Source organism: Varanus komodoensis, unplaced genomic scaffold, assembly GCF_004798865.1.
Source record: "Varanus komodoensis strain SLA01 unplaced genomic scaffold, ASM479886v1 scaffold78, whole genome shotgun sequence".
NCBI classification, from domain to species: domain Eukaryota; kingdom Metazoa; phylum Chordata; class Lepidosauria; order Squamata; family Varanidae; genus Varanus; species Varanus komodoensis.
Genome location: NW_025336455.1, coordinates 2,738,384 through 2,759,477, shown reverse-complemented (window position 1 = coordinate 2,759,477; position 21,094 = coordinate 2,738,384). Strand labels below are relative to the sequence as shown.

At 66.8% G+C, this 21,094-nt stretch overlaps 1 protein-coding gene across 3 annotated transcripts; it reads right to left on the bottom strand.

Annotated features, from left to right (window-relative positions):
• Positions 1-2,659: 2,659 nt before the first annotated feature.
• Positions 2,660-21,005, bottom strand: NRBP2 (nuclear receptor binding protein 2). Of its 3 annotated transcripts, XM_044453283.1 has the most exons (18): positions 20,864-21,005; positions 15,184-15,306; positions 14,873-14,974; positions 14,429-14,518; positions 13,797-13,837; positions 13,591-13,685; positions 12,593-12,616; positions 12,211-12,294; positions 12,075-12,130; positions 11,824-11,919; positions 10,397-10,529; positions 10,222-10,324; positions 9,966-10,016; positions 9,305-9,440; positions 8,553-8,606; positions 7,160-7,223; positions 6,777-6,832; positions 2,660-6,317 (listed from the first exon to the last, which is right to left on the bottom strand). In XM_044453283.1, the coding sequence occupies exons 1-18, from the start codon at positions 20,978-20,980 to the stop codon at positions 6,249-6,251; spliced, it is 1,494 nt and encodes a 497-aa protein (XP_044309218.1). In that variant the 5' UTR covers positions 20,981-21,005; the 3' UTR covers positions 2,660-6,248. The 3 variants fall into 3 exon arrangements, with proteins under 3 accessions (XP_044309218.1, XP_044309220.1, XP_044309219.1); XM_044453285.1 differs by lacking the exon at positions 20,864-21,005 and having other exon boundaries at positions 14,873-14,993; positions 15,184-15,286; XM_044453284.1 differs by lacking the exon at positions 2,660-6,317 and having other exon boundaries at positions 7,156-7,223.
• Positions 21,006-21,094: the final 89 nt, after the last annotated feature.

The window sequence follows — 21,094 nt, the reverse complement described above, 5'->3', positions numbered from 1 at the left end:
AAGAAAGCGTCACTGGATCCAGAGATGGCCACTAACTATAGACCTGTGGCCAACCTCCCGTTTCTGGGCAAGGTGCTAGAGCGGGTTGTGGCGGGACAACTCCAAGCACTCTTGGATGAAACTGATTATCTGGACCCATTTCAGTCCGGCTTCAGACCCGGGTACGGTACTGAATCTGCCTTGGTCACCCTGTACGATGACCTGTGCAGGGAGAAGGACGGGGGGAGTGTGTCCCTGTTGGTTCTCCTGGACCTCTCAGCGGCTTTCAATACCATCGACCATGGTATCCTTCTGGATAGGCTAGCGGGATTGGGGGTCGGAGGCACTGCTTTGCAGTGGTTCCGCTCCTATCTCAATGGCCAGTTCCAGAAGGTGGTGCTGGGGGACTATGGCTCTGCACCATGGCAGCTATGCCATGGAGTACCGCAGGGGTCCATTTTGTCCCCTTTGCTGTTCAACATCTACATGAAACCGCTGGGAGAGGTTATCAGGAGGTGTGGGCTGCGGAATCATCAGTACGCTGATGATACCCAGCTCTGCCTCTCTTTTTCAACTGATCCAGGTGAGGCAGTGGCTGTACTGAACTGGTGCCTGGCCAAGGTAATGGGCTGGATGAGGGCCAATAAACTGAAGCTCAATCCAGACAAGACGGAGGTCCTGTTGGTTGGCGGATCGGGCTTCGGAGAGGGTGAATTGAACCTAGTCCTGAATGGGGTTGCACTCCCTCTTAGGGACAAGGTCCGCAGCCTGGGAGTGCTCCTTGACCCGGAGCTTTCATTGGAAGCTCAGGTGACAGCAGTGGCGAGGAGTGCTTTCCTTCAGCTTTGGCTGATCCATCAGCTGCACCCCTATCTGGAGTACGACTGTCTAGCGACAGTGACACACGCGTTAGTGACTTCCCACCTTGACTTCTGCAACGCACTCTACGTGGGGCTACCCTTGAAGACAGTCCGGATACTTCAATTGGTTCAAAATAGAGCTGCCAGGCTGCTGACGGGGACTGGGCGTTATGTTCACATGACTCCAGTTCTCCGTCAGCTTCACTGGCTTCCCATTGAAGTCCGGGCCCAATTCAAGGTGTTGGTGATGACCTATAAAGCCCTGAACGGCTTGGGTCCTGGCTACCTAAAGGAGTGCTTACGTCCATATATGCCCGGCCGCCCCTTGAGATCGGTGGCAGAGGCCCTTCTCCGGGAACTGTCCGTGGAAGAAATCAGGAGGGTGGGGACTCGGAGGAGGGCTTTCTCTGCGGTGGCGCCTAATCTATGGAATGCGCTCCCCAGAGAGGTCCATCTGGCGCCGTCATTTGTTTTTCGGCGCCAGGCGAAGACCTTTTTATTTAATTGTTAATTGTTAAATAAATTGTTAATTTATTTGTTAATATTATTGGATTTTATCTGGCCAGGGCGACTTATTTTATATTGTTATTTTTGTGTTTTAACTTTATGTCTACATTTTACAAACATTTTAATTTAAAGTTATAATTTAATGTTTGTATTTTAATTTAATGTATTTGTATTTTAACTTATTGTTGTAAGCCGCCCCGAGGCTTCGGCGAATGGGGCGGCATAAAAATGTCTTAATAAATAAATAAATAAATAAATAAATAAAATGAATTAAAGCTCTCCAAATGTTCAGCCTCGCTCAGCACTTGTGAGCTCAAGGCTGTGGCATCCCTTCTTGAGCCACATAGAAACATAGATGCAGAACCAGTCAGAAGGGTCCTCCTGAGCCATGTAGTCTGACCCCTGGCTCCGCTCATGACATGCATGTCCTTGCACACCCCCACCGATGGGGCCTCAACCACCTCCCATGGAAGCCCGTTCCATACCTAAGGGGCTTTGCTCCATTGGAGCGTGTCCTGCCTTCCTCCCCAGGGAAAAACAGGTCTCTACCCACCTCCACGTGACACCCCCTCTCATACCTGTATGTTGCTAACAGTTCTGAGTCTCCTCTCCAGGCTGAAAGACCCAGCTCCCTCAGTCTCTCCCATGGCTTCCCCTGCAAAACCAACTGATTCCAACCTTGCTATACCCTTCTTTAATGAGGGCCCAAAATTGAACACACTACTCCAGCTGTGGGTGCACCGTATAGTGGCAACAGCAGCTCTCTCCATCTAGAAGTGCTGCCCCCCAGCCACTTGCCCCCTAACCTGTCCTTATGGCACCCATTCCTATGCCCCAAGTGCAAGCAGTGGAACATCCTTGACTCATGAGCTGGTCGCCTCGGAGATGGTCTGGAGGCTTTGCGAGGTGGGCCAAGCACCCAGGAGCGCATAGGACACCCATGTTCCACTGCCGCATGGCTTGCCTGCTTGCTTGCGCACCCAGTTCAAGGTGCCGGTGGTCCCGTTAAAGGCTCACATGATTTGGCCCCAACTGCATCTACCTACCCAAACATTCCTGGCACTTCTGAGGCTGCCCTTGCAGACCACCGGGGAGCTTCTGAGTCGTGCCCCCTATACTTGGACTTCTCTCCATGGCCATTTTCAAGGGGGATTTTAATGGGTGTGCGTGGATTTGTGGCTCAGCTTGCTTTCAGCGGGTGGCTAAGGCAGGTGCTGGGTGACACCCTGCACATCCCACCCCCCAGATGGGGGTTGCTGTGGTACCCAAACCAAGCTGCTGTACCTGTGTGAGCACAAGCCAACGCAAGCCAGTCCGGTGTGCTTCCAGTGTTTAATCACAGCGTGGCAGCACAGCTCAACTTTTTACAATTGTAGTGCACTTTTCTATAAAAGCAGCAAATTTGCAACAAACATGGCCAAGTATGTGCAGAACATTTCCAGATGCAGGCCAGAGGTACACACATACAAAGCTGATTGCAGATCTGAATATGGGTGCGTGTGAATAAGCCGTAATACTGTTTGAAGCAAGATTGTATGAACATAGTCCATAACGTCATGGAGAAATAGGACAGCTCCCAACAAATGCAATTTCTGGAAATGCTGGACAGAGGTGGTTTGTGGAAGCACCAACTTTCCATATGCCTTATTTTTGCTGTGTAAAGTCAAGCAGAAATGTCTGAATGTTAAAAGACGCATTTCATTTTGCTACGACCTCTGCTCTTCAGTGCAGTTTCCGATCATCAGGACAACTTCTGGAGGAGTCCCAGTCAAGGCTTGCCTCACAGCCCATCCTGATCCACCCGTGTTGGAGGGCAGGCTCTGGGGGGAGTCTGGACCAGCCTGATGGGCTGCCGTGTGCGCCGGCTGCAGAGCGGCCTCCCCTTCCCTTCCCCGTGGCTTTGGATCGCTCCGCAGAGGCTCCTGGGGCCACAGAGCAGCGGGATGCAGCGACTTTATCACCCGAGACACGAGGCCCAGGCCCAACTTGGCAGAACCACAGCGTGGGGCAGCAGAGGGGCGAGCAGTGCATCCCGCAGGCACCAACCAAGCGAGGCGGGCGCTTGCTCCCTGGAACCCGGGGCCGGCCGCTGCACAGCAAGCGACCCAGTAAATGCCTTGCGGCGCTCACGATGCAGGCTGGGAATCCTGGTTTTTTCCAAACAGGGAGACCAGAAGGGGTACGGGCCACACCCGACGAGGGAGCATCTGCTTCTCTGCTCCGGGCACCCGGACCAGCCTTCTTCTGGCAGCATCTTCAGCATTCGGCAGCTGGGAGCCTCGCCGGTTCCTGGGCACGCCGCCGTGCAGGTCATGAGGGGGAAGCCACAGGCTCGCTGTGTGCCCAGGGGTCAAACAGGGTGCCAGGTCTCGGCCCACAAGTGGCAGGATCCTGGCGCTTTTTGGAAAAGCCAGGCACTGTTCTGAACAGTTGGCCTGGTCTGAGGTGCAAAAGGGGACTTTCTTCGCCTCCACTTGGCTGACCTGCCCCAACGGGACGGCGCTCAAAGGGGACTGGCCAGACTCACGCAGAGGAGGTTCCCTGTAGCCACCGGCCCTGCTGGCCACGTGCCCCCGGCACCAGAGGCGGCATGCCTGCGTACACCAGTTGCTGGAGCACTGGGGCAGGTAGGACCCAGGCCCCGTCCTGCCCGAGGGCCCTGCCAGCAGCCAGCCGGCCACGTGTGAAGAGGGGGCTGGGCGGACCACTGCTCTGGCCCAGGGGGCCGTTTCATGTTCTGGGCTGTCCCCCTGCAGGAAAATTAATGCTGGACAGAGCCAGCGAGCTGTTGCTCGTTTCCATCTCATTTCCTGTACTGAAAAGATGGATCTGCGGCTAGAAACGTTCCCTTTAAAAAGCCATCCTTTTCACGTGGCAGCAAATGCTTCGTGCAGGATTCCCTCTGCAGCGTCTGCCCCCGGAGGCTGCTCTGCCAGTCCGTCTGCTCCGGCAGGCAGCAGTTCTTCCAACCCTCCAGCAGAGAAGCTTCCGCCAGCCCTGCCATCCAGGGCCTTTGTGACGGGATGCCAGAGGCCGATCAGCGGCAGAACGGGCCGCCCAGGTCCCCAGCGGGGGATGCATGGAGAATGGGCCTCTGCAGAGATGCCCTGCTACAGCACCCGCAGGGACCTTCTGCGTGGCCAGCAGGCATTTGCCGGAAGGAACGTCATCCTTCCTCCTCTCGCCACTGCTAGGATGCCACGCTCCGTGTCCTGACCGAAGTGCCATGTTCCGGCTGGATGAGCTGCACCGGGGGACCGCTCTGGTCTGCGTGCAGGCGGCAACTCGGGAACATGCATCTCACAATGGCTGCCAAGGGTCTGGACCCAAGGCGGCAGCAGAAGCTTGCCTGGGTTCCCCACGAGAGGCAGGCTCCACAGCTGATGACAAGTGTTCCAGGAAAACGGGGGCGGGTCAAGGGAGGGCAGCCCCCATGCGCAGTCGCTGGTGCCGGTGCAGCAGCCTTCCCAGCAGAAACCTGGCTGGGCTTCATGGGCAAGCGGTGGGGGAAGCGCTCGGTGTGACGAGCAGGTGGAGGCCAGCATCACACCCAGCTGCACGGGCAGGAACGCCCAGCCACAGGGCCGCCTCCTGCCTTAAGCCCAGCGGCCTACCAGCCCTGCTCCTCCTCCGGCCCCTCAGCAGGCAGCAAGTCCGGGGGGCCGAGGCCCAGCGGCACCAGCCCAGAGCATCCTGGGGCGCCCTTGGGTGGCTCTTGCTGGCTCTGCAGGAGAGTTGCTGTCGCGAAAGCAGGAACCGCCAGCCAGCAGCCAGCCAAGCAGAGCTGGTCTCAGGGAGCAAAGGCTGGGCCCCAGCCTGCCTCGTCCCCCCACAAGCAGCCCCTCTTCATGGGGATAAGGCTGAAAATGGGAGGTCTGGATTCCACCCTATAATGGGGGGGGGCACGACCAGCCCCTTGGGCAGATCAAAAACATGGATGGACTGGTAAGATCGAAAGATTTCGCCACCTGGATGGCTGTGACACATGTCTCCTGTCTAGACTTGAAGCCACCCACCCCCATGATCTCAGAAAGTGGCTCCCGCTCCAGCCAGCATGAGCTCCAGGAGGGGAATCAGTCGAGAAAATGCGGCACGAATGGCCTTCCGATCCCACAGCTCAGCTGGCAGCAGGCCCAAGCAGGCCCTCCCCCCTCGGTGTCCCCAGCCGGGGCGCCTCCTGCCGCCCTGCGCTGGCCCTGGCAGGGCTGCCTCTGCAGCCCTGGGAACGGGGGCAGAGACAGAGCAGGCCGCGGGCCCCCGGGGCTCACCGGATTTTAATGCACTGATCGGAGTTTTCTTCGGGGATGTTGGGCAGGTCAGGCAGGACCACGTGCGTTGGGGCAGGCACAGCCAGTTCGCAGGGGGCAAGCAGCGCACGCGGTGGCGGGCCGCGCCGGGCAGCTGCAGCCCCAGGAGAGCCAGCGGAGGCCCGAGCAACGCTCCCAAAAGGCGGAGGCAAGGCCTGCGCTCTGCTCCTCCCAGTGCGGCCACTGACAGCTCAGCTGCCTCCGCAGCTCCCCCACTGCCAGTGGGGGCAAGAGGCCGGGGAGCGCAGGAACCGCGAAGGAAGAGCAGGAAGTGGGGCGGGCAGGGGCCAGACCCTTCCCCGTGCCAGCCTGTCTGCAGGTCCGTCTTCCCAAGAGGGCCGCACAGCAGGGGAGGGCCAGCGCCAGGGGGCAGCCGGGTGCCGAGGTCCCGGCTCCGGCCAGCCCCCGTCCTCAGCCGCGCACTCGCTGCCTGCTCCAGGTGCTCCTCCGGCCGGCCTTATGCTCCCGCCTCTTCTTCGGCCTCTGGGCTGGCGCAGGCGGAGGTGCTCGGTCGGAGCCTCCAGCAGGTCCACGGCACGACTCTTCCTCTCGGGACACGGCCGCTGGCTGCAGAGCCCGGCGCGGGGCGGGGTGCTCAGGACGGGGGCGCCTGGTGCTTGTGGAAGGCCGAGTCCAGGAACCCAGCCAGCTTCTCACAGTCATCCTGGAGGGGGGCAGCAGAAGGATGCAGGGGCTAGGCGGGGCGGAGCTGCTGCCGCCTGCCTGGGGGCCACACGGCCCCTCCGGCCCCACGGCCGGCCCCCGCTGCCGCCCAGCCAGCTCTTTAAGGGCTGCTGCTCTGGGTCTCCCACCCTCCACGTGCTTCCCCACCTCCCTTCCTGGGCCCGGCACAGCCCCTTCCTGGCCAGGCTTCTTCCCGAGGGCTGCAGGGGCCCTTCTAGCCGCTGGGGTCCTCCAGAGCCCCCCCGCGCCCCGGGCTCAAGAACGGGGGCTTGGGCTGTGCTGGTCAGCAGCTCTGAAGCACACCCCTGGAGCCCCTCCCTGCCGCTGCGCGTGGCCTCCCGCCCGGAGCAACCGCAGGAGCTGCCCCCGCCCCCGGCACAGGCCCCTTCTCCCCGTCGCCCCACGCAGCCCATACCCAGGGACTGGTGGGGGCACTCACCTGGCTGATGAATCCGTAGTGCACGAGGTCGGCAGCCAGGGCCCGTGGGTGGTCAGCTGCAGGGGGAGGCAGGAAGAGGCCGACACCCGCCTGAGCGGAATGGGTCCGGGCAGCTCTTGCTCCCCACCCCACGGGGCATTTCTAAGAGAGGTCGCAAAAGAGCCTCGGGGCTTTCTGCCCCCCCACCCCCACCCAGAGCAGTCAGAAGGATGCCTGGAGCTCAGCAATAGCGAGTGGACGGGGGGGGGGGCGGCAGCAGCAGGAGCTCTGGCTGCCCAGGCCAGTGAGCCACGCTGCATCCCACCCGCCGGCCCGCTCCCGCCTCCCTCGGGGTGGGGCAGTTGGGGGCGTCCACCCTGGAAGGCAGAGCCAGACTCACTCACTCGGCAGCAGGTCGTAGCTCAGCTGGCGGTGGAGCTTGTCTTCCAGGACCAGGAGAAGCGTGAGCTGCAACACGCACGGGAGGGGGTCAGAGTCACTGGCTGCAGCGGCACGGCCTGCACGCGCCACCCACGGCCAGCCCTTCCCAAATCTCGCCACACACGCCCCGCTCCGGGAATGCTGTGCACTTAAAGCAGGCAAAGGCGCTCGCGGGCAGTGACGGGGCCCCAGCAGCCTCGGGTGCTGTGGGCGGTGGCGTCCGCTTCCCCGGCTGTCCTTGGGGACCACAGCAGCACCACGGAGGGCGGCCCAAGGCCCCCGGCCGGTGTTCTGCCCCACGGTGACCCAGCGGGTGCCTGTGTGCTCCGCCCCACCTGCGCTCGGAGGTCTGACCTCAGCAGCATCCCTGCGGGCGTGTGGCGCAGGCGGGTGAAGCCCCCCGGCAGAAAGGGATCAGGGGGCGTCTCAGAGCTGGGTCCACCTAGCTGAGCCCTGGCAGAAGTCAGCGGATCTGCAGTGGATCTTCCGGCAGGCTCCAGGCCTTTCCTGGGGAAACCCATCTTGAACCCAAAGCCCAGCGGGGCGAGGGAAGGAAAAGCAACACCAAGCTGCAGCTGGCCGCCAGAGAAGGCGTGGAAAACGGAACGGGCCAGGGGGCCCCCTCGGACGGCCCGCTGGAGCGAGCGCACGCACTTGGGGTGCCGTGAACGGTTCTGGTCCCCGCACCTGGGAAAGGGCACAGCCGAGTGGGGGGACAGCGGCGAAGGGCAACTCGGGACACGCGGGTCGGAATGGTCGCGGCCCCTGGAATTGTGTCGCTCAGGGGGAGGCGCTTAAGGGCATTCGGGATTACGCCTGGGGTGGGCAAGGGGGAGTCCTTCTCCCCTTCTGGAAGCATCCCTGCAGCGGCCTGATGGGGCGTCCAGAGCGCTCGGAGGGAGCCGCTGCCGCCTTCTTCGCGCAGCCCAGAGCCGGACCGCAGCATCCGCTCCTGCGGGACGTGGCCGGCTGCCCGTTGGGAGGGCCCTGAGAGCAGAGCGGGCAGGCCCGCCGAGGGGGAGGAGGTGGCCAGCTGGGAGGGCTCGCTGGCCCGGGGGGCCGCCAGCCTCGGAAGCGGGGTGCCTAGGCGCGCCAGGCGCTGCAGGGACTGGGGCAGCTCGAACAGAAGGCTGCTGGAGGAGCCCCGCCTGGTCCCGCACGGCTCTTCTTGAGCTCCAGGGATGACCACAGGGCGTCTGTGGTGAGCGGCCCCAGCACCAAGCTGAGGCCTGGCTCCGCACCGCTCTGCCGCGGCCTGGTCCCTGCGCAGCCCCGCGGCCTCCCCTGCCCACCGCCCACCCGGGCCCTGCGAAGCCGCCAGGCACTCTGGGGGGGGGGGGGGCTGCGCGAACGTACGTGCCGCTGCCTCTTCTCCTCGTTCCACTCCATGCTGCACTGCATCTGCACCACCTGCGGGACGGCGGAAGGGCGGGTCGGCGCACGTGCCCTGGGGGCCTCCGCCCGTCAGCCCCCCCGCCCTGCCTGGGCAGCCCGCCGCCCCCCGGGGCAACCCACCCCACGCCTGAAGCAGCGTGCCGAAGCCACGGATCCGCCGGACGCACAGCCACGGGCGCCCCGTGATGGAGCACCGCCAGCCCCCTCGCAAGCAGGCGAGGGCCGGGCAGCCCCTGCCCACCCCTGGCAGCGCACAGGGGCCTGCGCCCGCTCCGGGCCCCACTCTGAGCCCCCCGGCAGTGGGCCCACCTGCTTCACCCCGGCTCCAGGCCACCCCCAGCCACACGTGCCGAGCAGCGCCGATGGGGCAAGAGGAGCCAGTCCAGGTGCGGACGCCCACTGCACCCTTCCGCACCCCGCTCGCTCCCCAGGGCCATGAGGAGTGCCTGGGCTGGGCTTGCAGGGGCGGCCGAGAGGCGGGCAGCTGTGCCTGGCCAGCAGGGGGCAGCCCCCTCCTCACTCTCCTCCCCACACCGGGACGGCGCCTGGCTCGCCCGTGACGGCAGGCTGAGGCAAGGGCGGCCAGAGGAGGGCAGGCCAGGTGCGAGTGGCCCTGGCCCCACGGGACCCTGGGCGGCAGGGAGGGGAGGGGCACGGCTCTGGGGGGCGACGGGGGCTTCCCTCTCCCCCCTCGCCCCGCAGGCAGAGGCTACCTTCCTGGTCTCCACGTCGAAGGGCTCCGGCGTGGGGGTCTTGGCTTTCTGGGAGTCCTCCGGGGGCTGCGAGGCCGAGCGCGGCAGCGTGTGAGGCCGGGCGGAGGCGAAGTTCATCAGCGGGTAGATGCCGTTCCTGGCAGAGAAAGCCAGCCGGGCACACGTCAGGGCCGGGGATGGGGGTCCGCCTGCCCCAGTGAGGGGCAGAGGGGTGGGCAGGGGCCGGCACACACACCACCTCCGCACGGCCCCTGCTCCGTGCCCCCTCGCAGGCCTTTTCGGGGCCCTGCGGATTGGCTGCCGCAGCTTCTCACTTTCCACAGGTTTTGAGGCCCAGCTCGTTCTATCGGCCCTTCTGAGCACATTCAGGCCTCGGAAGCCTCAGCAGCACCTTCGTTTTGCTAACCCTAACCCTACCCTGGATTTCCCCCAGAACCCAAAACCTGGTGTAATTCCCCATGCGTCACTCGGATTTCTAAAATCCTCACTCTGCACATTTCTAGGCCCGGCTCGTTCTACCTGCCCCTTCCAAGCACCTTCCAGGCCTCTGAAGCCCCCGAAGAGCCTTCGCTTTGGCAGCCCACGTTCCAAGGGGGCCTGGGGGGGCCCAATGCCGGGTGAGCAAGGAGCCACGACTGCTGCCCCCCTGCTGCTCGCTTACCTCACATCCTCCAGAAACTTGTCCAGCTCCAGGAAAGAGACCTCTGAGTATCTAAGAAAACGCGGGACGAGAGCAAGTTGGCTGGGAGGCGAGGGGCGGCCCTCCTGCCCGGTGCGGAAGCGGCAGGGTCGGTCTGGGCCTGGCCTTGGGGTGCCTCCTCCCCGGGCAGTGGCGGCTGTGCGCCCCTGCTGGGGCCGCGGCTCCCCCCACGGCTCGGCCCGGCCCGGCCCCACGCACCGCAGCCCAGGCCGCTCACCTCCACTGCACGGGGGGGCGGCCCACATGCTGGATCTCAGCCATGACGATGCTGAGGTCCAGCGCCTTGGTCTTCTCTTCCACGACGTTCTCGGGCCACAGATCTGTGGGGAGAGTCGGGCTGAAGCATTCGCTGGAGCACCCCCCCCAGCGCCCCCCAGCGCCCCTGCACTCACACTGGTTGCTGATGAAGCAGTGGGCGGCCAGCAGCTTCAGGGAGTGGACCTCAAAGAGGACGCGATGGAAGAGCAGGTTGTGGGCCGTGGGCCGCCTGTCGGGGTTCGGGAGGAGGCAGCCCAGGATGAATTCCTGCGGAGACACCGGAGGGGCGTTGCGAGGGGCTGCCGCGCAAGGACGGCTCTGCTCTCTCCCAAAGTAACGGCTCCCCGGGGGGGAGCCTGGTGGAGGGCAAGCACGGCACGCAGCCCGGGCAGCAGAGCGCTCCCCAAAACACTTCGCGTGTGAGGGAGAAGGCCCCGCCTGCCCTGGGCTCCCCCATGTGCCCAGGCCCCTCCTGCCTGCACCCGGCCGAGGCAGCGGGGACCCTGGCCGTGCTGGCCTCGGCAGGCTGCCCTCAGCTCTAGGGCCAGAAGGGGGCCGCCAGGACGGGGGCCTCCTCAGCAGAGGCACCCCCGAGAGGCGTCTCCTGCACACTGGTGCTGACCGGGCCAAGTGCCTGGTGCAGACGGTGCGATTCTCTGCAGCCGCCGGCCATGTCGCAGGGAGCCAGTGGGTGGTCGTGAGCCCCTTGGCAACGGAGGCCGAGGCCTCACTCCGAACAGGCGGAAGGCCGCAGCGTGTTTGCCAGGGAGAGATCCTGCCCCGCGGCAGGAGGCCGGCTTTGCGGCTGGCGTTCCCGGCCTCCGCGGCCGCGTGATCTGGGGCGGCCGAGCGGGAGAGACGCCGTTCGCTGGCCGGCGGAGGGGCTTGTCCTTGTTCGGCCCCCTGCTGGCAGGACAGCTGTCGCCGGCGGCGTCTTCCCATTTCTGGCAACACAATGCTCAACACAATGTCGCCTGCTCTGCTCATGCCGTTCTGCAGCAGAAATGCTCTGGCTGCCACATCCCTTGAGCACGGCCGAGCAGCACGGTTTTGAGATATTCTCTGTCGGAAACTCGGGAGAGTTTCCGATGGACGGAGCGGCTTGCCCGGAGGGCCTGGGCGCCCTGTGGGCAGGGTCCCGTTTCCAAGGGTGAAAGCAGCAAGAAGGGGCAGATAGAACGAGCCTCCTCCAGTGCCCCCCCCCCAGCCACCCTCTGAATGCCAAGAGGGCCGGATCAGCACGAGGTGCTCGCTGCTGCTCGGGAGAGAGCGAGACAGTATCCCTGCTGGTACCGTTCTGGGAGCCTGTATCTTGAGCAAACGTATTCCCGTGTGTGCTGCAAAACTACCCACGTGGAGCGGCGGCGGTGGTCTGCAGCGTGCAGAGATGGGCAGGGGTCGCAGAAGCCCCCCCCCGCCCACAGCAGCCACCTGCAGCCGTCCTCGGCTAAGTGAAGCTGCCAGAGGCAAACGGCGCTGTGGGCAGCTGAAGCAATGACCGGGGAGGGCGATGGCTCGGGCCCCTGGAGAGCCCCCCGCAGCGGCCCCCACGCCCTCTCACCCGCATGATAGGGTCGTCCAGAGAGTGCCGGGCCCGCTCGATCGCCTCCTCTGTCACGCAGGCGTCTCCGTTGGACTGGATCTCCAGCACCGCCATCTGTGGGGAAGCGGGACAGGCTCGGGCAGGCGGCAGGGCCCGGCAGGAGCCCGTTGGCCAGCGGGTGGCCAGGCCGGCGCGGAGCCTCCCTCCACGAGCACGGCGGGCACAGAGGGGCCCGGCCCGGCTCGCCACCGCCACCGTGGCTGCCCTACCTCCAGAGCACACATCCCGAAGGAGAAGATGTCCACTGCCGTCCCGTCTGCCACACCTGCAAGGCCAAGCAAGAGGCTCACCAGAGCTCTGTGCCCACCGGCGCCCCGGCCGGCCCACCGGGGGGGCTCTACTTACGCCCATACTCCGGGGGAAAGAAGTGCAGGTTCCGCTGCTCCTCTCGTCCAGCACAGAGCGGGCTGCGGAGCTCCGGCGGGAGCGCTGCGGCAGGCAAGACGAGGGTGGGGGTCAGAGGAGCCCCCCTTGGAGAGGAAGAGGCCGTGGGGGCTCCGCTGCCTCCAGGAATGACCTGGGACCAAACCGCTACCCAAGGGGTACAGATCCCCATGCCAAACCCCCAGGAGCCCCCGGGGACCCCCCCTGCCCAGGCAGGGGCCCCAAGGGGGAGGAAGGCCGCCTGCTCTCGTACCTGCTTCTCCTTCTGTCTCAGCCTCGGCTTGTTTGGAATCCCTCCGCAGAGGCTGGGGAAGGGTTAGCCGAGCCGGCAAAAAGCCCTTACCTTTTGCAGAGACTCTGTGCCAAACTGCAGGCAGGGATGGGGGAGGGGGAGAGAGAGAGGTGTGGGTTTCAATGATGCATACAGGGAAAGCCGATCCTCTCCCAGAAGCAGCTCTCGCGGTGCGGGGGGCGGGGGGAGGCCCACTGGGTGGCGTGCAGGCAACGCGGTGGCCTGCAGGACGGGGCCCTGGCCCCTCGTGGCCGGCAGGGAGGCCAGACCGGGCCAGGAAGCCCATTTGGGCCCACCTGGGAAGCCCCCAAGGAGGCCGCTGGGGGCAGGCGCTGCATGACGCCTGCCAGCTGGGGCAGTGCTGTGCGCACGGGCATGAGGCGCTCAGCGCCGTTCGCTCAGGGATGGGGATGCCGCAGAGGGCGAGGCGGAGGCTGGCCAGGCGGCCCGTCCTCAGGACGAGCCGCGCAGTCCCGAGGCCAGGCGGGGCCGCACAGGAGGAGACGGGCGGGGGGCCAGAGCTCCCGTGGGGGGCCGCTGAGCTGCCGCCTCCAGGGTGGGGCGCAGAGGCAGAGTCAACCTCGGGGCAACCCGAGTGGGGCAGGCGCCGCAACGGCCGGCTCCGTCCCCGAGGAGCCCCAATCCTCACCCCACTCGGGCAGGCTGAAGGGGCGCAGGCGGGCGCGCTCGGCAGCGCCCTCCTCCTGGGCTGGCCCACGGCAGACTCCACGAGGGAAGCGTGGCCGACGGATGTGGTGGGCGCAGCTCTGCTCATGGCTCGCGCACCAACAAACAGAATAAACGACGCGAGCTGCTGTGCCCACTGTTGCCGCAGCGAGAGGAGGGGCTCACGACAGTTGGTGGGGAAGTGGGGCGGGGCGCAAGGGGTGCCCCCTCCAGGGAAGAGGTTCCTCCAGGTTCCTGCCCGACACGGGGGTCCGCTCTGACGGGCCGCAGGGAGAGAGCCTCGGGCCCTCCTTGCAGCGTCACACGGGTGGCCGTGGGGCCCGGGCATGGGGGACTCCCCCGTCCTGCCTCCGGCTCCGTACCTGACCCAATCTTGATGAGTCCGTTGTGTTGGATGAAGATGGTGTCACTGGTGAGGTTGCCATGGATGATGGGGGGGTCACAGGAGTGCAGGTAACTGCCAAAGGAAGGGCCTGTCTAGAGGAGTCCCCGGCTGCGGCCCCTCGAAGGGGGGCAGGAGCCAGCCTGGCCCGAACAGCCATGGGGGGCAGGGGAGCTGACAACGCACCTGAGGGCTGAGAGGATCTGGGTGCACCAGCGCTTCCAGGCCTGGGGGCAGAGAGCAGCGTCAGCGGGAGGCCGCCCAGCCCGGCCCCACGTGTGCCGGGGCACCCCCCCACTGGGAGGGAGGGAGGGAGGGAGGGAGGGAGGGAGGGGGCTCTGGGCAGTCCCTGCGAGGCGCCTGCCGGGCTGATCTGGCCCGGGCCCCGCAAGCCCATGCGGGCCACCCAAGCCTCACGCCCAGCGCACAGCCGGCCAGCGGTGAGCCGGGCAGCGCTGGCACTCCATCCCGGCCGAAGAGGCCACACGCTGCGCGGCTGCACCGTCCCGCCAGCACCTCGTGTGCCGCTCTGCGAAGCCTGGCCCGGGGGAGGTGCTGCCGTGGCCGGAAGCCGGCAAGCGCTCCCCTGCTGGCAGCTTGCCCCACGGAGCCCCCGCTGCGCCCCAGCGAGGCTCCCAGCCTCTCCGCCCGCAGGCCTCCCCCCGTCCAGCCAAGGGGTGTCGCAGGCGGCCTGCCCATGCTCCCCCCAAAGGAGGGCCGCCCCGGGGACCAAGCCGCCTGCCTGGGCTGGGGCCCTGCGTGCCTGTGTGGGTGGGTGCGTGGGCCCCCCTTCCACGCCCGCCCACCTCCGTGCCTACCCGGGCGTTCATGGCCTTGTGGTTCTTCTTGGTCTTCTTCAGGAACTGCTTCAGGCTACCCGACGAGACATACTCCGTGATGAAGATCACCTGCGGGGGGGGGGCGGTCAGAGAAGGGGCCTCCGTGGCCCCAGGACCCTCCTCTGGCCAGCCGGCGCCACCTTTCCTCCAGGTAGGGAGGAGCACAGTCCCGTGGGCGCGTGATTGCGCCCCATCCGCCTCTGGCTCCCCTAAGAAGGCTGTCCCGTGCGAGGTCCAGAGGCCGGTGCTGGACGGGGAGCCAGGCCTTTGGGGCCCCCAAGAGCACCTGGCCTGCCATTGCCACGGGAGAGCGTTGCCCCGGTGGCACTGCTGCCGGAGGCCCACAGGCCAGTGGCCGCGGCGGCCCAGCTCCTGAGGCACTTGTGGGGCAGCTCGGCCGGGGCCCCGGGTGGCGCCCCTCACCTGGGCCTTGGATTCCGTCACGTCCAGCCAGTACTTGTGCACCTTCACGATGTTGGGGTGGTCGACGACGACCAGCTGCTCGAACACAGTCTTGATCTTCTCCTGCGGGCGCAGGACAGGCCTGCACATCAGGGAGGCTCAGGCCACGGCCACGCAGGGGGCCGCCGGCTGCAGGAGCCGCGGGGGGCAAGGGCGGGGCCCTCGGCCTGGCCGGCTGCAGCGGGCCAGCCGGCACTGTGGCCACTCGGCGGGGGGCTTCGGGGCGGCCGCACCACCCGGACCCCGGGAGCAAGCCGGCGCGGGGGCCTCACCTCGTGCGCCACGAAAGCCTTCTTGTCGGTGAACTGCAGCTCGTTCCATACCACCTCCACGCCCTCCTCCGTGTCCATGGCCAGGAACGTGCTCTGCAGACCCGGCCTGTTGCCCTGGTTCACCTGGGGGAGGCCACGGGCCGAGCAGGTTAAGCCAAGGGGCTGGCGCCCTCCGTGCCTGCCGTGCGGGGCCAGAGAGCCCTTCCGGGGGGCTCGTGCAGGCCCCACGCCCCCCGGCCGGGGGCCACCCCCCCCCAATGGAGGCAGCAGCTGCGGCAGGCAGGGAGCGGCTCCGGAGGACCTGCTGACCGAGGCCGGCCTTTCCTGACCGGGAGAACGGGCGCTGCTGCCGGGCCTGGCCCGGGCCCTCCTCCCTCCCACTGCAGCGTGGGGCCCGAGTGTGGGGAGGATGGCCGGCCGGCGGGAGCCTCTGGCCCTTCCCCGCGGGAGACACAGCGGTCCATTGTCCCTCCGCGCCGTGCAGCATGCCCAGGCGGAACAGGTCGGCCAGCTGGCAAAGCGTGCGGCTGGCCCACAGGCGGCACTCCCGGGCCCGCCAAGAGCTGGCGCCCGAGCCGGCCTGCCCCACAAGGCCCGGGGCACAAAGGGAGGCCCAGCAGCCCCCAGCCGTGGTCCACAGAGGGCAACATCAGCTGCCCCGCTCCAGTTCCCTACCCCGCCCTCTGCCCAGGGGACCCCCAGAAGGGGCGGCACCGAGGAGCCCCTGCGCCCTCTTCAGGAGCCTGGACACGGGGGGAATGTCCTCACAGCCGCCCCAGCGGGCACAGGACCCGCTGGCCCCAACGCACCTCTTCCCTCCCCACTTGCTCTGGCTGGGAGGTGCCTGGGGGGCTTGCGGCCCCATCCCCCCGATGCCCTCAGACATGCCCCCCAGAGAGTGGGGGCGGCAGGTCTCCGAGGGGGCCGAAGCAAGCAGCCCGACGTGACCCCGCAGCACGCGGGCATTGGCATGCGCAGCGTTCACCGGGCCGCGGCGGGACCGTTGGCGTGCCAGCAGCACTGCGCCGCTCATGTGGCCACCTGCAAGGTGGGCGTTCGCGGCTGCGGCCTCGGCAGCGGCCGCGCGAGGCCCACTGGTGCAGGAAGAGGGGCCTGTGCTCCGCACCCCCACACCACAGGGGCCACCCAGGGCACAGCCAGGCGGACAAGCGAGGGCAGGGGGCCGGGGAACAGCCACCCCAGCAGGCGACCCCAGGAGTGGGTCTGTGTCGGGCATGAAAGGGGCCGTTGTCGGCGTGTGCTTCAGGGCCAGGGAGACGCCGACTCTTCGGTTGAGGGGGGCGAGGCCTGCGAAGAGGGGCTGCAGGTGCAGCGACAGCGGAGGAGTGAGAGCTCGTGCCAAGGCCACTGGTGCCAGGTGTTCAGGCGGACCCTGGAACCGACCGGGTCTGGACGTGCTGGGCGGGGACAAGGGAGAGGGCCAGCCCGGCCCCTCACCCTGTGATGCACCCCCAGGAGAGAAGGGCTACCTGACCAGAAGGGCCTGCATACCGCCAGACTGGCAGCCCAGCATGACTCAAAAAGCGATTTCTCAGGGTGTCCAGTTTGGGTTCACAGAATCATGGAAGGGCAGAGTCGGAAGGGGCCATGAAGTCCCTCGGGTCCCCCCCACTGTGGGTGCAGGACGCCAAACTGCACCTCCCCACTCCAACGCCTGCCCAGTTTCTTCTGAATGCCTCTGCTGTGCCCACCAGCCTCTCCAGGCAGCTGGATCCACTGTCCCGTTGTGCTGACAATCAGGAAGCTTTTCCCAGTGTCCAGCCTGATTCTGGGTTGTCACAGCTTGACTTGCTTCTAGAAACACAGAAACTGAGTGAGACAGAAGGGGTCTCCCGGGCCATCTAGTCTGACCCCCAGCTCCATCCGGCTCCACTCATGACATGCATGTCCTGCACTCTGATCTTGACCTTCCTCTTTGTGACAGCCTTTGATGTACTTATAGAGGGATAAAGCCTGGCCTCTGTGTATGCTCAGAGGCTTTCTTTGCTGGCTATCGTTTGCTAGACGTTCATTGGAAATAAAGAGCCGTTGGCAAGAGCGGCCTATTGCTGAAAGAGGGGTGCAGCTCCTGGCAGGAGGCTGGGGGGGCAGGTGCCTGCTGCCTGCGTCTCAGCCGGGGCGGGGGCTGAGCGGAAACCCGCGAGCCCGTGCGGTCCCTGTTCCCAGGTTCATTTCACTGGGAGCGGGCGAGGGGGGCCGTGGATGTCGCGTGGGAGAGGGTCGGGGGCCAAGCAGAGGCGGGTGCCCCGGCAGCAGGGGCAGAGCTGTTTGAGGACAGAGTCCTTCTGGCTTCGGGGGGCGGGAGGAGCAACTCTTGCAGGTGGGGCAGCTGTCCTGGCGGCTGTGTGGTGGCTGTGCTGCGGAGCTGGCCCTCCAAGCGCACGGCGGGGCGGCGAGGCCAGGTGAGGCCCCCAGAGGCCCCCAGGGACTCCCAGGGGGAGCAGCCTGCAACGGGTGCCTCAAGAGCAGGCGGCCGGAGCGCCCGAGCTGGCCCTCAGGGAGGCCCGTCAGGGCCGGAACCCCCGGAAGCTCCCCCTGGCCCCCTCGCAGCGCATGCCGCCCGGCACCAGCACCGCCTCCTGGGACGCCGCCGTCCTGGGGAGCCCCAGGAGGCCCAAGGCATGGGGCTAAGAGGGGGGCCCACTGAGGCAGGCTGGCGCCTGAGGGGACGCCCTCAGCTGGATCGAGACCAGGGAGCAGCTGCAGAGGAGCAGCAGCCGTGGCCGTCTGGTGGGCCGAATCTGTTGGAGGGTCGGGAAGGAGGGCGGCCGCTGGAGCCCCCTCCGGCAAGAGGAGCAGACGCAACCGTCCCCGCACACCACAGGGCCGAGGGTGACGGCCTCCTGCTCCCGGTGGTGTCCGGGAGCAGACCGCCTCTCTGTGCCACGCCTCGGGAGCACAGCGGGGACCCGGCGAGCTGAAAGGCGGGAAGCAGGAGGCCCTGGCCAGGGCCTGCCTCAGCCCCAGGGCCAGGCCAAGTCCAGCACGGCAAAGGCCTGCTCTGCTGGAGGGAGCGGCCGGCCCGCGCCAGCCTCCTCCCACAAGCCTGACAGCTGCAGGTCCCGATAAGCCGCCAGCCCAGCACCCGGGCCAGGCGTGCAGCTCCCCTGCGGAAATCCCCGTGCCTGAGCCGGCCACCGGCACCTGCGGCAGCAGAGCCCCGGTGCCCCTCCTTCCCCGGCCCCAGCAGCCACTGCTCGGGGGGCCCTAAAACAGGGAGGCCTGGGGCATCCCCAAAATGGAGGCAAGCCAGGACGAGGCGGGGGACGAGGCCCTTCCCGGCTTCGGCAGAGGACTCGCTCTGCCACGCGCCCCAGGCGTTCTTTCGGGGGAGCGTGGGGGGGCTTCTGCTGCTTGCTGCAGCATCACCGAACGCCAGCAGGGCCCTGGTTCCAGAAGCGGGAGAGGCTCCTTCGCAGGCCGAGTCCTTTGCCGGCCTCTGGAGCAAGCGGGCAGCCATCCAGCAGGGTGTCGTGGCCACCGCGGCACCCAGAGCCTGAGTGGCAGGGGGTGGTGTGGCCCAATGCACGCCAGCACTGGGGAGGAATGCCAGCGCCGCCACCCCAAGCGGGCATCCCCACGAGAGGACCTCTCCTCTCCCACCGAGCCCCCGAGTCTCACGAGCCGCCCTTAGTGGCACTGGCGGCACACACGGACTTCGCTGCCGCTGCTGAAAAGCCATCGGGGCAGCCCGCAGCCATTTCACATCTTAAAACAAGTAAAACCAGGCAATGGGATCAGCAAGCAGGTGCCAGCCTTGAAAATGACATGTTCCAACCGATGGAGCAGAAGAAGCGCGTTCTCCCAGCCTTTCTGAAGGCCAAAGGAACTGCAAGCTGCTGTCAATCTCCAGGGAGAGGGTGGGAGAGACTCGGGCAAAGCCCTTTGGTCCATGCAGGTCTTAACACCCTGCAGATCCATGGGGCATGTGGTTCCCTGGAGAGCAGGTTCGAAGTCTGTGAAAATTTTGAGGGATAAAATCGGTGGTGTGACTTGGTGTACTGCACCAGCAGGGAGGTGGACCCGAAGGCCTTCACGGCCCCTTCCGACTTTGCCCGTCTGAGATTCGATGACACTTTCAGTTGCGTGCAGGAGTTTTGAGATGGGTATAATATGGTTCTGATGCTACAAGCTAGCTATGCGGGTTCTTGGCGCTCTATGGGGCTGCCCCACATAAAGCACAACCACCTCCAGGTGATGCGGCCAGGCCACAGGAGAAGGCTGGCAAGTCGGACTGACTCAGGCAGAGCCGCAGCGGGTGCTCTGAGCGCGATTCTGCAATGCACACACTGCCGCCATCACCTGACCCCCTGAGCAGGCCCAAGCCACGGACCTGATCTCCCAGAGTGAGCGCAGCCCTATCTAGAGCGGGGTGTCAGTCCACACCGCAAGGCTGGCGTGCGGCTATGCTCCGGTGGGTGCAGCGTGCAGAGGCCACCACCAGGGAGGTGCTGCAGTAGCCACCCAAGACCACCACGAAACCTGCTGGAAGCCACGCCATGCCACGCGAGGGCCCTCCAGCCTCTTCCAGCTCTAGTCGCCCAGCACTCGGTGGCCCCCCCACGCGAGACGTGTCTGGGGACAGCGCTTGTGCGGCAGAGGGAGGAGCCCCGCACAGGAAGCCTGCAGAGTCGGCCGGGCTCGGCCTGGTTTGGGGCGCACCTGCATCTTCTCCCCGACCCGAAGGAGGTGAGGGAAAGTGGGAGGTGGAGGCCACCCCACTGCGAAGAAAGCCGCAGCGGAGGAGCAGGACTGGGCAGGGCGGCCACTCACTGCCCCGACCCACGCAGTCCTCCTTCCAGGCGGAGGGCCTGGCCCCGCACCCCACGCCGGCCGGGGGACTGTTCCGCCCCGGGCGCATGGCACTGCCGACCCGCCTCTGCCAGAGCGAGCACCACGGGCCCGGCAGGGCCGGCCCTCCCGGCCGCAGGACCAACGTCCTCCAGGGGAACGGGCGCGTCCAGCCACCAATGCCGGCGCGCTTGGTGGCCCAGAAGAGGCACCGTCACCGCCGAGGGATGAGCCGTGGCTGCGCGCCTCTCCTTCCCTCCGCCCCGCGCTCACCGCTCACCGGCAGCTTGGATCCCGCCCAGCTGCCCCACCGCCGTGCCCCGCGGAACAGGCGGCGGGAAGGACGAGGCACGCGGGGCTGCGGGGGCAGCCGCGGACCGGAGGCCGGACGGCGCGCGCTCACGGGCTGCCTCCGCCCCACCCGCTTCCCCCGCTGCGCCGCGCCCGCGCAGGGCTCCGTGGGCTACCAGCGCGGCGCCCGCCCCGCAGCCTGCGCCCCTCGCCCTTCCTGCTGCCTCCCAACCGGGCCAGGCCGGGGGCTGTCGCCGCCCGCCCCCGAGCCTCCTGCCGGGCGCGGTGCGCGTGCACAGCTCGCATGCCCGGGCGGGGCGAGAGAGCCCGGACGAACCCCGCCTGGCTGCGCGGCCTCCCGGCCGAGGGCACAGGGCGCCCGCAGGCGGGGAGCCGGGCGGGGGAGCCGCGAGCTCGCCGCCGCTTTCCTCCCGCCTCGCCCGCCGCACGTGCCCAGGGGCTGCGGCGAAGCGCGCGCGGCGGCGGCGGCTCCTCTCCGGCGGCGGCGGCGGCAGCCCGTGCCCTGCAGGGCGGGCGGCCGGGAGAAGGCGCCGATCGGGCAGAGCCGCGGGCATACCTGCTCCTTGCGCTTCTGCCAGCGGCCGCACGGGCTCTCCTCCAGCACCTCGCTCTCGTCCTCGCTCTCCTCCTGCGACGCCGCGGCCACTGGGGCCGCCTCCGCGGCGCCCCACATGCCTGCCGCGGCGCCCGAAGCCCGGGGACGGCGGCGCCTCTGCCGAGCTCGCTGCCCGGGCGCTCGTGGGCCGCGCGCCGCGGCCAGGGCGGGACCAGCGCGGCTCCGCCCGGT

Bases quoted from the DNA above. Each gene is read 5' to 3' on its own strand.
- NRBP2 (XM_044453283.1), bottom strand. From the start codon at position 20,980: ATGTGGGGCGCCGCGGAGGCGGCCCCAGTGGCCGCGGCGTCGCAGGAG. The intron at 15,307-20,863 runs GTATGCCCGCGG...GGCCTCCCCCAG, and splicing joins GGCAGAAGCGCAAGGAGCAG to GTGAACCAGGGCAACAGGCC. The intron at 6,318-6,776 runs GTGAGTGCCCCC...GCCCCCCTCCAG, and splicing joins ACTACGGATTCATCAGCCAG to GATGACTGTGAGAAGCTGGC.